This window comes from Solanum verrucosum, unplaced genomic scaffold, assembly GCF_900185275.1.
Source record: "Solanum verrucosum unplaced genomic scaffold, falcon-dt-bn FXZP01000183.1, whole genome shotgun sequence".
Classification (NCBI taxonomy): Eukaryota; Viridiplantae; Streptophyta; class Magnoliopsida; order Solanales; family Solanaceae; genus Solanum; species Solanum verrucosum.
This window is the reverse complement of record NW_026020430.1, coordinates 4,457,648-4,474,357: the sequence shown is the minus strand read 5'-3', so window position 1 is coordinate 4,474,357 and position 16,710 is coordinate 4,457,648. Positions and strand designations below refer to the sequence as shown.

The 16,710-nt window shown below is 32.5% G+C and overlaps 2 protein-coding genes across 2 annotated transcripts; one reads left to right on the top strand and one right to left on the bottom strand.

Moving 5' to 3' along the window:
• The first annotated feature begins 6,401 nt into the window (after positions 1–6,401).
• Positions 6,402–10,476, top strand: LOC125807382 (probably inactive leucine-rich repeat receptor-like protein kinase At5g48380). Its single transcript, XM_049487080.1, has 3 exons — positions 6,402–6,587; positions 8,041–9,039; positions 9,285–10,476. Exons 2-3 carry the CDS (start codon positions 8,176–8,178, stop codon positions 10,281–10,283), a joined length of 1,863 nt encoding a protein of 620 aa, XP_049343037.1. The 5' UTR covers positions 6,402–6,587; positions 8,041–8,175; the 3' UTR covers positions 10,284–10,476.
• A 1,170-nt stretch (positions 10,477–11,646) lies between these two features.
• LOC125807486 (formin-like protein 1) lies at positions 11,647–15,513 on the bottom strand. Its single transcript, XM_049487209.1, has 4 exons — positions 13,670–15,513; positions 13,403–13,599; positions 12,676–12,920; positions 11,647–12,553 (listed from the first exon to the last, which is right to left on the bottom strand). Exons 1-4 carry the CDS (start codon positions 15,217–15,219, stop codon positions 11,747–11,749), a joined length of 2,799 nt encoding a protein of 932 aa, XP_049343166.1. The 5' UTR covers positions 15,220–15,513; the 3' UTR covers positions 11,647–11,746.
• Between the last annotated feature and the right edge of the window lie 1,197 nt (positions 15,514–16,710).

The window sequence follows — 16,710 nt, the reverse complement described above, 5'->3', positions numbered from 1 at the left end:
TCCGATATAAATCTATAATCAAAACTAAAAGTTTAACCGTTAAAAGTTAAATAATGTTACATAATTTATTTATTTTTTAAAAAAACTGCATTAATTTACATAGGCTTCCACGATTCATTTGCTATATATTACAACTAACTCTCACATGCACAAATAATGTATAATCCTATCCACCAAACTTAAGCAAACGAAAAAAAGGATATTCTTCGTCCTGATCATATAATATAATATTCCATTGAGAGTTGGATTATCAACGGTGCAAAAATATGGGAACTCTTGATGTTTTTCTAAACAAATAATCTATAAAATACTTTTTGAGAACACTATACTTAGAAATATTTTTTTAAAAGGTCAATCAGACACTAATTCAAACATATATATTTAAAATTTATTGACCAAATATAATTACTTCTCACCACAAAAATAAATTTTAAAAAAACGTTTTTAAATACTAAAAATTTGATTGAACCAACTATTAATTAGCTTCGAATTATTTTGAATGTTCGTTAACATGTTTTAAAGGTATCGCTACGATCTTAAACAGCCCAATTGTGGAGCGTCCCATTCATTGCCACTGATAATATAGTTGCGAATTAAAATAATTTAAAATTAAAAATCTATTTATTTATTTGGTTGGTTGGTTCATAAATGTGCAATTTGATTTGTGGAAAGGTCAACTATAGCTTAATTTCAATAATTGTGAAAATAAAACTGAGATTTGATTAAATGTTTCTATCTATTCCGTGCAAAATCAAACCCTTTTTTAAAGTTAAAGATTGATCTACTTTAAGAAAAAAAATCCCATGTTAGCAAATTAACGAATCATTACTATTTCAAAATTGTTTGCTTTAGTCTTTTAGGTGCTTTTAACTTATTCTCAATTATATATTTTATTATTTCGTACAAAAAATATTTGGATGACTAAATCAAGTTATGATTTGTTCGATTCGTTTAGATTTCAGCGGATTAATGACCCATTTATTTTATTGATTCAATTTATTTTGATTCGATTGATTCAACTTATTTAAAACAATATGTTGATATATAACCTAGAATGATCCATGAAATTTTTTATAACTACTCATTCGAATTTTTCTTTTCAAGTTCATTAAAAACTGTAAACACTAGTTAATACAAATATTATGATAAAATATATGCTTTATTTATTATATTTTAAAGGATGTGAAAAATTAAAAAGTCGGCATTTGAAGGTCATTACATTAATTATAGTGAGAAAAACATGTTAAGAAAAAATCATCTATTTTTTAAAGTTGATTATAGGTTTGGATCAAATTTTCCGTCTAACTCATGCAACACAACATGTATTAATTACTTCATTATCTATTTATTTCCATTGCTCTAATGAAAATAGTAGACTATTTACTAATTTAATAGTACTTGTTATAGATAAATATTTTTATATTTACTTGAATGTTTCTATTTAAATATGAAGCGTATTGAATTTTAAAAAAATATAATTATTCATCTTTTTATCTCTATCTTTTTTTCTTACTTGCTTCAAGTATGCTCGATTGTGCAATAATACTGAATCAAAGCTCACTCTAAGTCATAATTGTCATTATTCTAAATCGTGCCATCTAAATATATTAGTCATTGACTCCTATATATATACTAGTTATTAGGTTCCCGCGCCAGCGCGGGCCCAATGTATATTACTTCCTCCGTCTCATTTTATGTGAGGTAGTTTGATTCGCCACGGAGTTTAAAAAAGAAATGAAGACTTTTAAAATTTGTGGTCCAAAATGAATGATATAAATTTGTATGACTGTAAATTATTTCATTAAGGGTAAAATAAATATTTTATAATCAAATTGTTACTTAATATAGAAATGTGACATTCTTTTGGGACTGACTAAAAAGGAAAGTAAATAACATAAATTGGGAGTAGTTCTTTGTTTCAATTTATGTGACACCGATGAAATTTGGAGAGTTATATAATTTTTTGTATGTGATTTTGTTCAATATATTTTGAAGTTGTTAATTTATTGTGATTTATAGCACTTCTTATATCATTTTCAAATAATATATATTACTCTTTCTGTTCCATTTTATGTGACGTAGGTACTTTTACGAAACTCAACTAAATTTCTTATATGATTCTTAAATATTTTTAGTTGTTATTTTACTTTAATTTACGTTACTTTTTATGTTATTTTCAAACTTCTTTTGTTTCAATATGGAATTAAAGAGTCAATAAAATTTCTTTAATGATTTTTAATTATGTTTTTTTAATATCTTATATTATTACATTGTGATTTTAAGTACTTTTTATGTAATTTTTAAATCTAGAACAAATTAAAAGAAAAACAAGGAAAAATTTAAATGAAGAAAATACTAAAATTTTCAAATCATCATATTTCTATATTAAAATGTTAAAAACTTTAAAACTCCACATATATGCAGAAAATCATATACGGAAGACAAAATAATTTTTAAAATATATATTAAAGCTCTTTCTAATAATATCACATATTTATTCTATTTTTCAAATAATATATATTACTCACTCAATCTCAATTACGCAGTACATATGAAATTTTGAGAGTTAATCAAATTCTTAGTACTATTTTAAACTATATTTTAGTACTATTTATATAATTTTCAAATAATATATGTTACTCACTCTATTATATTATGCAATACATGTGAAATTTCAAGAATTAACCAAAATTTCAATATTTTAAATTGATTTTTAGTACTATTTTTGTAGTAAATAGAGGAAGTTGAAGAAGAAGGGCAAATCGGTCAATTGACTGACTAACCCTAAGCTCCTAAACATTGTCACTTCTAAATGGAAGCACGGGCACAATATCCGTTAAATTGTTAATTATTATGATTTATAATATTTTTTACATTATTTTCAAATAATATATGTTATGTATTTTTAAATACTTTAAGTTGTGATTAATAATATTCTTAACGTAATTTCAAATAATATATGTTACTCCATTTGTCCCAATTTATGTGACACATGTTACTCATATGTTTTTCAAATATTGTAAGTTGTTAAGTATTGTGGTTTATGGTATTCTTAATGTAATTTTTCAAATAATATATGTTATTCCCTTCGTCTTAATTATACAATTCGCGTAAAATTTTGAGAGTTAATCGAATTTGTAATATTTTAAATTTATTTTTTAGTACTATTTAAAAAGGAAAAAATTAAAATATTACTATATAAGAAGAGTAGTAATTATATAGTAATTTTTCAAATAATATATGTTATTCCCTTCGTCTTAATTATACAATTCGCGTAAAATTTTGAGAGTTAATCAAATTTGTGATATTTTAAATTTATTTTTTAGTACTATTTAAAAAGGAAAAAATTAAAATATAATGAAAGAGGAGTGTATAAAAATAGGTGGGCCATATTTGTGATAGGTGGGCCATCTTCAAAAACCAAATGTAAAAGTAGGTGGGCCATCTTGGTGCCACGTGTCGAAAGAAGAGTGAATTTTATTTACTCTTCTTATATTTAATATTTATATTTATTCACTCTTCTTATATTTATATATTAATTATATTATATATAGTAATATATATGATATATGATTTAAATAAAATAAAAGTAGGTGGGCCATGGTGCCACGTGTCGAAAGAAGAGTGAATTTTATTCACTCTTCTTATATAGTAATATTTATATTTATTCACTCTTCTTATATTTATATATTAATTATATTATATATAGTAATATATATGATATATGATTTAAATAAAATAAAAGTAGGTGGGCCATGGTGCCACGTGTCAAAAGAAGAGTGAATTTTATCCACTCTTCTTATATAGTAATAATATTTATATTTATTCACTCTTCTTATATTTATATATTAATTATATTATATATAGTAATATATATGATATATGATTTAAATAAAATAAAAGTAGGTGGGCCATGGTGCCACGTGTCGAAAGAAGAGTGAATTTTATTCACTCTTCTTATATAGTAATATATATAATATAATATTACCTTATAAACATGAACTCCTAACTTGAATATTAAATTATTATAATATCCCTTACTTAGCTTGTGACTTTTTCGATGAGTTGCGACTTTTTCAATAAGTTGCGACTTTTCTCGAAGAGTTGTGATTTTTTGATGAGTTGTGACTTTTTCAATAAGTTGTGAATTTTCCAAAGAGTTGTGACTTTTTCAAAAGGGTTGTGACTTCTCGAAATGGTCATGCCTTTTCAGATAAGACACAAAAAACATTTGTTCATACTACCCTTTGTTGACTATAAATAGAGGGACTTCCTCTAATTTTTCAACCACAATTTTTTTAATCTTCTACTCTTCTTCTTTCATTATAATTTTTTTTGTGTGATTTATTGTCATTGAGTGAGTTCGAAGTTTAGCGGAATATGAGGTACCACTATTCTGATGAAGTAAGTCGTTCTATCCCAAGAGGGTATATTCCATAACCTCGAGTACTTGAGGAAAATAATTTTGATGATATAATAATTATGTTTTTGCTTAATATATACATTAGTATATAATGTTTCAATATATGAATTTAACATGATGTAGTCTAAATTCATTTGTTTTTGTCAACAATTTCTTTTGAGATGTAGATATATGCTTATGAATATCTTTTCCATTTAGAGAATTGTCACGATTTGTTTTTGATGCTCAAGACAAAAGAATGACTTTATTTATCAATGCTACTTATGTGATTTAAACTCTCATGAAGTTTGCTTCAAGATAGTTATTACTACATAAATATTGCCCTTTTGTATTTAAATTAAAGTATTATATATGTCACAAGTTAACAAGATCTTCTAACTTCAAAATATATTATTTTAAAATGTTCTGAAACTCACAACAAATGTGAAAATATGTGAATATAAAAAATGTAGTTGTTCTCTTCACATGTTCATATGATATTTAAATAATTTAACGTGGAATACACATGCAAAACACATCTGGTTAGATGACGAGAAAAATACAAGGTGAATATTGTCTATAAGGTAATATTAGTGAGATAAGACTAATTACATAATTGAACCTCATCAAATTGAAATAAATATATACATTGTTGCATTTAACTAATAAAATATTTCACTGACCATCTTCATAGGTTTGCGTGAATAAGTGATATATATGACGATCCACGTTGAACATTCACAAAAGAATCTTTAATATTATTTTCTGCTAAGCTTATTATTCAAATCTTCGTTTAAATAAACAATATTACTATTTACTATAACATATATTTTTAAAATTGGTAATCACGTGCAACACACGTGTAAAAAAACTATTGTATATAAAATATAGGATAGAAACTTCACTTGTAATAGTTTGATCAATCTAAGTGGCAATATTTTAAACATTTCATTGCAAATGTTAATCTGAAAAAAGGAGCAAATTTTTAAAGCTTTTTAATTACAGTGCTTGACCCTGTAAGAATGTTTTTCTTCATTAAGAATCTCAGAAGAAAAAAATGAATGTCACTAAAATAAACAAAATAAAATAAAATAGAACAATCGAAGAAACAAAATAATGGAGTTTGGACCAAAAAAGTGTATAATCCCTCCGTTTAATTTATATAATACTATTTGACTTGATACAAAGTTTAAGCGAGATATTTTTTATTTGAAAAAATTATTAATTAAAAACAAAAATTACATATTTCCATTACTATTCATCATTTTATTAAGATAAAATAATAAAGTTAAAATTTTCCAATTATAGAATTGTTTCAATTTGTTTATCATATTTATTAACAAAAAAAATAGTTCATTTAAAAATGATAGTTTAATTATTACTTTTTATTAGCTCTTTAATTTTAACATTCTAGCTTACATGTTTAATATCATAAAATTATTATTTTTGATGCATTTAACATTTTTTTTTATTCAAGATGATAAAATTAAAAAAAATTCTAACTTTCTTAAATTTTATATCGAATTTACACCAAACAAACAAACTAAAACGAACACAATAATATGTTATCTTAAGATAAATTGAAAAAGAAAATGTGTCAAGTAAACTCGATCAATTAGCTTAAGGTGTGAAAAGGGGAAAAAAAAGTCTAAAAGTCACAAGTCATCTAAAGTTTTTTTTCCTACATTTTCAATATTTTCATTTCAGTACTTTTGTTTTTTAAAAAAGAAAAATTATAACGGGTCCGAAGTTCATATTAAAATTCCAATACACTGCAAGATTCATTCGAAAAGATGTTTCTAACAAAATTTTCTTCATATTTAAATCTCGAATGTGAAAGTTCTAATTAAAATAAAATAATCTCACCAATGTACCACAATTCATGTCGATCCATTTCGGTATTTCAATGAATTATATTTTGGTTCAAAGAATAATGATGGGTTTCACACTTGCTAAAAACTTTTCCAACAAACAAATGAAATATCAAGTCAAGCAACTGGTCGTCGCCTGTCCCCGTTTTAACACTCTTTTTCTTTTTTGCAATTTCTTTGCAAGTTTTCAGTTTTAGTTCTCACTGTTAGCCTTCTTTTTTTGACCAAAGAAAAACTGTATCATCATCTTTTTGCCCCTTTTCTTCTTTGTAATTGACCATCAAGATCCAGCATTTGATATCCTCAACTGGGTTGTAAGTATCTTGCATCTGTAATTTCTTGGTCTTCTTTTGATAGTTTTAATGCTCAATTTGTTTATTGGTAGAATTTCTTATTAAAAATTATTTCTTTATTATGTTGTTGCTTGCCTTTGACTAAGGACTTGGTAATTTGTTGAATTTTGAAAGCTGTGTAGAAAGGGTCTGGACTTAATTTATGGAAATTGAAGTTTTTTTTTGGTATTTATTCCTAGTTCTTATAAAAGATTTTTTTTTATTGTTTTGGTAGCTGCTTTGAATAAGGACTTGGTAAATTTGTTGAATTTTGAAAGTTGTATAGGAAAGCTCTGGACTTGTATTTCTGGAAATTGAAGTTGAATTTGGCCTTTTGTTGTTTGATCTTAAGAACCCTTTTTGGGTTTTGTGGATTGTGTGAGATGGGGTTTGTTTAATATCTAGTAGGGGTCTTTTTTCTTTTTTGAACTTTCTTCTTGAAGGTGTGAACTTTTGAGCTTTTGGATGTGGATGTGGAAGATCAAGTAAATTCTGTATTTCGGAAAGAATCTCTCTACCATCTCAAGGTAGGGGTAAGGTTTGTGCAGTACCCTCCCTAGACCCGACCTGTGGGATTACACTAGGTTTGTTGTTGTCGTTGTTGTTGTTGACCTTAATAATTGTGACTAACCATTTCTTTAATACATTGGTTGCCTTCTTGAATACTTTGAAAGAGGACAGTGGTTTATTATTTGTTGAAATTTGGAAGTCATGGTCAAAAAACTCTCAACTTTGAAACTTTCTGGGATTGGAATTCGCTCTCTTGTTGTTTGATTTTCAGAACCTTTCATGGGTTCTACTAGCCTTGCTTGTTGGGATTCGTTGTATAGCAAGTAAGGAGGGTTTCTTCAACTTCCTTCTTGGAGGTGTGAAGTTTGTGCTTGTGGCTTTGTAAGGTCAGATAAAATCATCTTTCAATAAAAAAAATTAGTGTGTTTTGTTTATATCAAGTAGGGGTGTTCTTTTTTCTTCTTTTCTTTCAACTTCCGTGTGAAAGGCGAAAACTTTTATGCTTGTCGCTGTAGATGATCAGGTGAAATCATCTTTTGAATGAAGTTTTCCTTTTGTTGATGATAATTTATGTAAGTGCATCTCTTAGATTGCTGTAATTGTGCTTCTTCTCATCCCAGGTCTCTTTTGCCTCCTTGTTTGCTGTTTTTCCCATTAAAATCTGTAAGGAACAGTTTTCTGCTTGTATCTGACTTGTCCGATAATCTTTATTTTGGTTGTCCTGTAAGTGTGGGACTTGAGTACCTTTACTTCTGGAGAATCACTAGTTTGCTTAAGAAGAAAAGTTGTCTAGTGTTGATATGAAATGAGTCCTAATAGAGCGGATGAAACGTAGATTCATATAGTTTTTTCCGACTAGTTTGGAAGTGAGGCAGCGTTGATTGATTGATAAAACTGATTCATCATCTTATTTTTTTCCTTGCAGCCTTACATTTTGCTTTTTAACTCGGGAGAAATTGGATTTGTTCTTGCAATGGATTTTTCGGGGTTGCAAACTAGTCTATAGAGATCTTAAATGTTTCAGTCAACTGCTTAATTAGGACCTTCGATTGTTGCGGTTATGACTGGGCCTCTCACCAAGATGGCTTTGGATAACAGAGATCTTACTACCTTTGCTGCTATTTTGATCTACTTGGTCTTGAGCTGTGCTGTTTGCTCTGCTGTTCAAAGCGACATTGACTGTCTGAAATCTATAAAAGATTCATTTGAAGATCCATTGAAATTCTTGAACACAACATGGCAGTTCGATAATCAGACCGAAGGTTTCATCTGCAAGTTTGCTGGGATTCAGTGCTGGCATCCTGATGAAACCAGGGTTCTGAGTATCAGTCTTCCTGACATGGGTCTCAAGGGCAAGTTTCCACGTGGTCTTGAGAATTGCACCTCTATTACATCATTAGATCTTTCGAGCAACAATCTCCATGGAAGTATTCCAACTAATATCTCCAAAATTATACGTTTTGTGGTAACGCTGGATCTCTCATCCAACAATCTATCAGGGGATATCCCAGTTAATCTTGCAAACTGCTCTTTTTTGAATAGCCTTAGACTTGACCACAACCAGTTTACGGGTCAAATTCCTCCAGAAATTGCCCTGCTTGGTCGGCTCAAGAATTTTAATGTAGCAAACAATCAATTGTTCGGACCAGTCCCACGTTTCATAAATTCAACTTTTCCTGCAGAGAGCTATGCCAATAATGCCGGACTGTGTGGACCACCATTACCTCTTTGTAAGGGTAATGCTAAGCAACCCCATACTGGAATCATTGTTGGTGCAGCTGTTGGTGGGGTGACTTTAGGTGCTGTATTATTGACCATTGGTATGTTCTTCTATATGAGAAAGATATCCAGGAAGAGGAAAAAGGAAGATGATCCTGAAGGGAATAAATGGGCGAAGAGTATTAAGGGTTCCAAGGCAATCCAGGTGAGAATTAAAAAACTGTGTCATTACTGAAACTTCTGTTCGCTCTTTGTTGATAGGTCATAAATCAATTCTAGTGGGTTGTGGTTTGTGTTTACGGGTTCTACTGTGGCTTTGCAATCATATTTAGAACCATAAATTCGTGTTTTCATATAAGCATTTAACTAATGAATTTTTCACCATAAGCTCTTGTGTGAGTTTTCTCTTGCTCAAGCATTCTTAATTGACTTAAGGTGCCTTATTTTCAGCTTTCAATGTTTGAGAAATCTACTTCAAAAATGAGATTAAGTGATCTCATGAAGGCCACCAACAACTTCAGCAAGAACAATATTATTGGGTCAGGAAGAACCGGGACATTCTACAAAGCAGTACTTGATGATGGCACTTCACTTATGGTTAAGAGGTTGCAGAATACTCAACACTCAGAGAAAGAGTTTACATCCGAGATGGCTACGTTGGGAAATGTAAAGCACTGTAACCTGGTGCCTCTTTTAGGTTTCTGCATGGCGAAAAAAGAAAGGCTGTTGGTCTACAAAGATATGTCAAATGGCACCTTGTATGATAGGTTGCATTTGGTGAGTGAAGGGGAAAAAACTCTTGAGTGGCCTATGAGAATGAAAATCGCCATTGGAGCAGCCAAAGGATTTGCATGGCTTCACCACAACTGCAATCCTCGTATCATCCACAGAAATATTAGTTCTAAATGCATCTTGCTGGATGTGGAATATGAACCTAAAATATCGGATTTTGGACTTGCTAGGCTCATGAATCCAGTTGACACTCATTTGAGTACCTTTGTAAATGGGGAATTCGGGGACTTTGGTTATGTTGCACCTGAGTACGCACGAACTCTCATGGCTACACCAAAAGGTGATGTGTACAGTTTCGGTGTTGTACTTCTCGAGTTAGTTACAGGTGAGACACCAACTTCTGTCGCCAAAGCTCCCGAGACCTTTAAGGGGAATTTGGTGGAATGGATCACACAACTCTCTGGTGAATCTAAGCTTCAAGACGCGATTGACCATTCTTTGTCTAGTAAAGGTTATGACAGCGAGATCTTCCAGGTCCTTAAAGTTGCTTGTCGATGTGTGTTGCCTGCTGCTCCTAAGGAGAGGCCAACAATGTTTGAACTGTACCAGCTTCTGAGAGCCATCGGAGAGCGATATCATTTCACCACTGATGATGACATTATGATGCCTGAGAGTGATAGCGGATTCCAAATGGACGAGCTCATTGTTGCTCAATAAGTAAACGAGGCCCTTCGATAATGGTTGAGTAAGATACAATAATTACTAGATCATTTTCTATCCTGTACAAATACCACGGTTCACTATCTATATAGATCATTCTATTTCTACTGTAAGTCCCTTATTCATAGCTACCCAACTATGTAATTTGTGCTTCTTTTTCTGTATTTTTAATGGTGAAGAGATTTCTACAGATTGGTGTTAGTCAGTATTTTTCCTCTTTTCAGATTTACTGCTTGAACAGTGTTAGTCAGTATAAGATCTTGGAAATTCTTTATCCTTTTCATATGTATATAACAAGATTTATCATCACATCCAAAATAATAGGAAGGTTCAAACCTACATTGATGGACACAATAACAACATACACGAGGTCTGGGAGGGTAGAGTGTATGCGGATATTATAGAGAGGCTCAAGTATTCTTTGTACTAATCTAACTATGTGGAATATAAAATGCAAAGTCTTCAAATGTTTGGAACATTTTACAGTCAGCTTTGAGTGATGGATTTTTTCCAACTTTGCATTTTATAATGGGAAAAGGCTCAAATATGCCATCGAACTTTCTGAAAAAGCTTATTTTTGCCATCCGTTAAAAGTTTGCTCATCTATGCCATTACCGTTTAAGAAAAGGCTCATTCATGCCATTATTTTTTAACGGTGGTTTTGCAAAACCATTTTTTACACGTGGCCAATTATAACTCGGCCACGTCATTATTTTTTTTATAATAGAAAAATCAAAATTCTAAACAAACATTTTTTGCAAAACCATTTTTTACACATGGCCAATTATAATTCGGCCACGTCATTATTTTTTTCAGAATTTTGATTTTTTATTATAAAAAAATAATGGCGTGGCCGAATTATAATTGGCCACGTGTAAAAAATGGTTTTGCAAAACCACCGTTAAAAAATAATGGCATGAATAAGCCTTTTCTTAAACGGTAATGACATAGATGAGCCAAACTTTTAACGGATGGCATAAATGAGCCTTTTCTAAAAGTTCGATGGCATATTTGAGCCTTTTCCCATTATAAAATGCAAAGTTGGAAAAAATCCATCACTCAAAGCTGACTGTAAAATGTTCCAAACATTTGAAGACTTTGTATTTTATATTCCATATAGTTAGATTAGTACGAAGAATACTTGAGCCTCTCTATAATATCCGCATACACTCTACCCTCCCAGACCTCGTGTATGTTGTTATTGTGTCCATCAATGTAGGTTTGAACCTTCCTATTATTTTGGATGTGATGATAAATCTTGCTATATACATATGAAAAGGATAAAGAATTTCCAAGATCTTATACAAAATGATCTAATAAATACAACTTAGAGTTACTTATACTCGAAAATTCGTGGTACAGTCTCAGGCAAACTCCTATAAGGCCTTTATAGTAGATTACATTGGTTTTGGCCAGAAGCAAAAACCTAGGGAGTTGCCTGTTATGACCAACTAACTCTACTAAGATGATAAATATTCATCATCAGAGGAACTATGCTGCCGTTTAGCTGTGTAACTGCTAGTGACAGGTTGTAGATTTGGATTAACTGGAACTGGAAATTTATGCGCGGAGCTAACTACTGTCCTCTCATTTATCATTCCAACTTCCTTGCAAACGCGATCAAGAATCATTAGGAAGTCTTTGACCACCATGAAGGTTCTGAAAGGGTGAGCCTCTTCTCTAGCTGAATCTCCATGGAAATACTCGGTTATTTCCTTCACCAGTGACATGGCCAGTGCTTCTTGAGCTTGGAGCCTTATGATCTTCTCTTCTGCCATTTCCATAAACCTGTTCATGGACTCAGAGAATTTTTTAGTACTGCTTTCCTCTGATCCAACGGCTTCAATGTATCCTGCAACTTCAGTAATGTTTCCGATCCCCTTAGAAAGCTTTAAAACATCGCTGTGGAGCACTTCTGAATCCATAGCAGCAGCATTTTTAACATTTATAAGCTCTGAAGTAATGTTGGAAACAACTTGAAGGCCAAGTTTCCGGTACTTAGCGTCATCATTAGTGGTACACTGTTCGTTCTGATCTCCTCCGGAAAGACGAGTACCTTCACCTTTTATAATCTCCTGAACCACAAAATGTAAAAGGGTCGTTTTCCCATCTGCTCCCTTTACATCTACAAGCTTTAGCAGTGTGTCAAGTTTGAAGGCATGAGCATCTCCCCTGTTTGTCCCAACATTCATGCGGTTCCCTGTCTTCAACACGGCTTCCAGAAGCTTTAAGAACATTCTGCTACTTCTCAACTCTTCACATGCTGCCTGTAATAGGAAACCATTTTAAAGACACTTCACAAGTTCTGTTCTCTGATCTAAATCAAAATTCTTCTAGTGAATGGATCATCAATAACAAGTAGAAGTTGACGATGACTTAAAATAATTACCTCTAGAGTTTCAAATGACTTTCTGAGGTAGTCGACCTCATAATCAAAATTTGATATATACAGCATCGCGTCTACCCTTTTGAATGCAAAAGGTACATCAAGCACTGCTTTCAGAAACTTCTCTGCTGGCCCGAGCTTGACTGGAGAATCATCTTTGTATTCTTTTAGCTTACGTTCTTCCTCTTTGGATGGTGCCATCTTCAATAAAATCTCAAGGAGCTCAGTCCCAATAGTTTCAGCATTTCCTGAATAGAAGATGTAACTTGTTACTGCTGTCAATTCTCCTAAATCCAAACACTTAACAAGCTCTACATACACTTGAACTTCTGCCTATTGATGAAACCAACAAAGAACATTGAGGTGAAGGTAAACTTATAACATGATTTCGAAATCCATGTACTGAAATCCTTGTGAGCAAAGGAGCATAACTTTTAGCACGATAAACTACATGATTTTGCCTCAATCAATACTAACACACACTTCCATCATTCCATTTTTCAGCTCTTGATTTTCAATTCAGAGAGAGATTTAACTAATATAAACCACCAAATGTAAAGAATTCTTACAGTATCAAGCATTTTAGCCCATTGTAGTAGGTAATCTTTCTTATTTTCCAGCTTACAAAGCCCGATGGTTACCCGTAGTTACCTTTTAGGTCAACCTACTAGCATAACACACAATATGTTTAAGTTAAAACTCTTCAAAGAACGGTGAAAATGATGAATACCTTCTAAAAGGGCTTCACATATTTCCTCTGTGGTTACATTTATGGCCCTCAGCAAAATTGCAATGTTCTGTGCCTTCTTTGGATCAAGTACCCTATTCTCTTGGCTCGGTGAGGGAACAGGGCGTCTAGCTGTGTCGTTTGCATTCAAAGTTGGAGTCTTTACAACAAACAGTGTTTCTATCATCGCTTCATTCAACCTGCAAATTAACCAGTATCAGCTCTATTCAACTTATACAAACAAAAGGCAATAGTTACAGATTATCATACTTAAATGAGCTTGATTTCAGTTGATCCCAAACCATTTCGCGATCCGAACTTGCTCTCACTTTATCCCAATGCAAAGTTTTCAGCTTTGGTTTGGGTTCCTCAGTTTTCTCATCATTCTTCTCAATATGTTCCGAAATAGAAGGCAACTCCATTGGAGAAACCAATACTGGACTCTCAATTCCTACGGGTTTTAAAGGAGATTCAAGAACTGGAGGGTTAAATGCTGGCTTTGAAAATGGAGGTGAGGGTGTTTTGGGGATTTCCATATTCTTAGACGGAGGTGGCGGAGGTGGTCCAAAAGCTGGTGTGGCTTGCTGTATGTGATTTCTGATTCTCGCCGGAAACTGAACATCCTGATCCAAAAGATTGAAAATTCCCGGAGATGAGTCCATGCTTCTGGTTGAATATCTCTCTGGTGATAATGGGCATGGCGGTGATGGTGATGGAGATGGAGATTCTGCAAATGGTGGCACAATTGTCGCCGGTGGCGGTGGAGGAGGAGGTGGATACTGAGGTGGTGGAGCGGTGTCAACAGCGACCAGTTCCGGTGACTTGGGTCTTACACTTTTCCTTTCCGGACTCAAACTCGCCGGCGGCGAAATGCTCAGCGATACAGACCGGACCGGTGAACCGGACCCGGAACTCGAGGATGAACTCGAAGAAGATGAGCTACAGCCAACAAATTTCTCAACTTCAACAGCAGAAAAATCTCTCCGGGACAGTGAGTCACCTCCGATTGAACTCTCTCTACCACCCATAGATCCCGCAGAAGAGTAAAAATCTACATCATTTTCAGCAGTACCGGAGAAAAACCTGGTATTCCCATAACTCTGTCTCAAATTCCGTCCATGTAACGGCGGCAATGGACGGAGCTCCGGCGAGTCCATTTTTCTCGAAGAAGGAGTAGAGCTAGTGTTACTACCATTACGATTCTGAGCATTATGTGTTTCAACTCCGCCATGTGAGCTAGCAAGAGTACCCAAATAGAGAAACTCCGAACTAGTTTGAGACGGTCTTTGAAGCTTAGGAATACCATTATTACCATCACTCCTAGCACCATCCCGACTCAACCCATTGCTATTACTATCAGATCTTTGAGTTTTCCGGTCACTCTGTTTCCTTCGCTTTCGTATATGTAAAAAGATAGCAATAGATAGAACAATGACAGCAGCAAGAACAGAAATAATAGCAGTGACAATAAGTTTATTTGAAACAGGGTTAGATTTGGAGGTATTTGGAAGGATAATAGAAGAAACATTTGCAGGAATGAAATCAGCAGGTGAATCAGGGGGAGGTGGAGGAGAAGGGTAAGTAGGGAAAAAGGGGTTATTATCACTGTTATCAGGAGGAGTAGAGCCTTGAAATGGGTACTCTGTTGGGGCTGGAGGAGAAGGTATGGGTGGTTGAGAAGAAGGTGGTGGTGAGTCTAATGGGAAAAAGGGTTCATGGAGAACACGACGGTTGTTGCCGGAGACGGCGGCGGCGGTGGTGGCAAATGATAAGTGAGGTGAAAAACAGAGGAAGAAGATGACGAAAAAGGAAACCATCATTGTTAACAGATTCTTTCTTTAGAAAAAAAAGAAGAGAACTTTAAGAACTGAATCAAGAATCAAGAAGAAGTTGCTTACTATTGAGCATATATTTTATTTAATTTAGCTTACATTATTTAATTTTTTTGTGAATAATCAATCTGCTCTGTTCTTTGTGAATGTTCAGCAAGATTCCTTTTTTGGAATTTGGTCAAATAAGAAATGGTAATAGAAGACAAATTGCTGAAAGCATAGGGGGGGGGGAGTTGTCTGTGTTTACAGTGAGGAAAAAAGACAGAAATTTGAAGAGAGAAAAGAAGAAACCAAGAGAGTGACAGAAAGCAGAGGGAGAAAACAAAAAAAAAATCTAAGGGGAGAAAAAGTTTCTCTGTGTGTGAAAAGGTAGAAAATTGGGAAAGATTATGGAGTAATTATTGTATTAAAAAGTACATTCATGGAAGACAGAGATTTTGGATGGTGCAAATCCAGCTAATTTTATTCTTAGCTGGTGAGTGACAATGCTGCCTGTTGTACCATTGTGATGGGTAGTGAAACTGATTCATTAATTTCGACTTATATTGAGAAATATTATATCTAAAATGAATTGTGAAGCTTTAATATAAATAACGAACATAAAAAAAAAAAGGAAGAAGAAGACAGTGCTACCAGTTGTTGTGAAGTGATGATTCATGCAACGATACAAGTTGAGTTATAACGCCGTATCTCATAAGTCATAAGTGGCCCTTTTTTAGTTTAATTTTTTCCCCATTAAAATTTAAAAAGTATTATTCCCTCTATCCCAATTTATGTGATATTTTTCGTTTTTCGAGAGTCAAACAGTTTAAGTTTGACCGTAAATTTGCGTATGAAATCTTTAATTTTTTTGAAATAAAATTTATAAATTTGTAAACTACGTAAAAAGTATTATAACTCACAATAATTGATAATTCAAAATGTTTAAAAGATCTATGAAAAATTTACGATCAAAGATAGACTTGTTTGAATCTCAAAATCCGAAAAGTGCCACATAAAATGGGACGGAGGGAGTAATAAGTTACTAATTTTTTATAGTGTATTAATGTTTGAAAGTGATTTAGAATTTTTTTAAATAATAAATTATAAATCAAAAATAAATTCTTTTAACTTGGGACAAAGGGAACTTTATATTCAGAGCAACTCGAACATTTGATTAAAAATGAAGGAGTGCTTATCATTCCAATACAATCTTAATAGATTTGGATGTGTTACTCGATCATATAAGCGGACACCTATAGTCATACAAGGGGATGCACATGCACCCGTTAACTTCAGAAAAAATCATGTATATATATGTATATCTATTTTGAGAAACTGACAAAAATTAGGTATAGTTAACGATGCACCTATGAGGAGTATAAGAAGAAGTGCCCTTGTGTTGCTGATACAAACAAGCTAGTAGTACCACCCTCGAGATTAGAGTTTGAATAAAAAATTATTTTCTTAAATACATGATGACATTATATTGTAGATGGC

Excerpts from the sequence above, each read along its gene's own strand:
- LOC125807486 (XM_049487209.1), bottom strand. The coding sequence starts at position 15,219 with ATGATGGTTTCCTTTTTCGTCATCTTCTTCCTCTGTTTTTCACCTCAC. Across the intron at positions 12,921-13,402 it reads ATGTGAAGCCCTTTTAGAAG|GAAATGCTGAAACTATTGGG; the intron begins GTATTCATCATT and ends TCTTCTATTCAG. Across the intron at positions 12,554-12,675 it reads AGTCATTTGAAACTCTAGAG|GCAGCATGTGAAGAGTTGAG; the intron begins GTAATTATTTTA and ends TTCCTATTACAG.
- LOC125807382 (XM_049487080.1), top strand. The coding sequence starts at position 8,176 with ATGACTGGGCCTCTCACCAAGATGGCTTTGGATAACAGAGATCTTACT. Across the intron at positions 9,040-9,284 it reads AGGGTTCCAAGGCAATCCAG|CTTTCAATGTTTGAGAAATC; the intron begins GTGAGAATTAAA and ends CCTTATTTTCAG.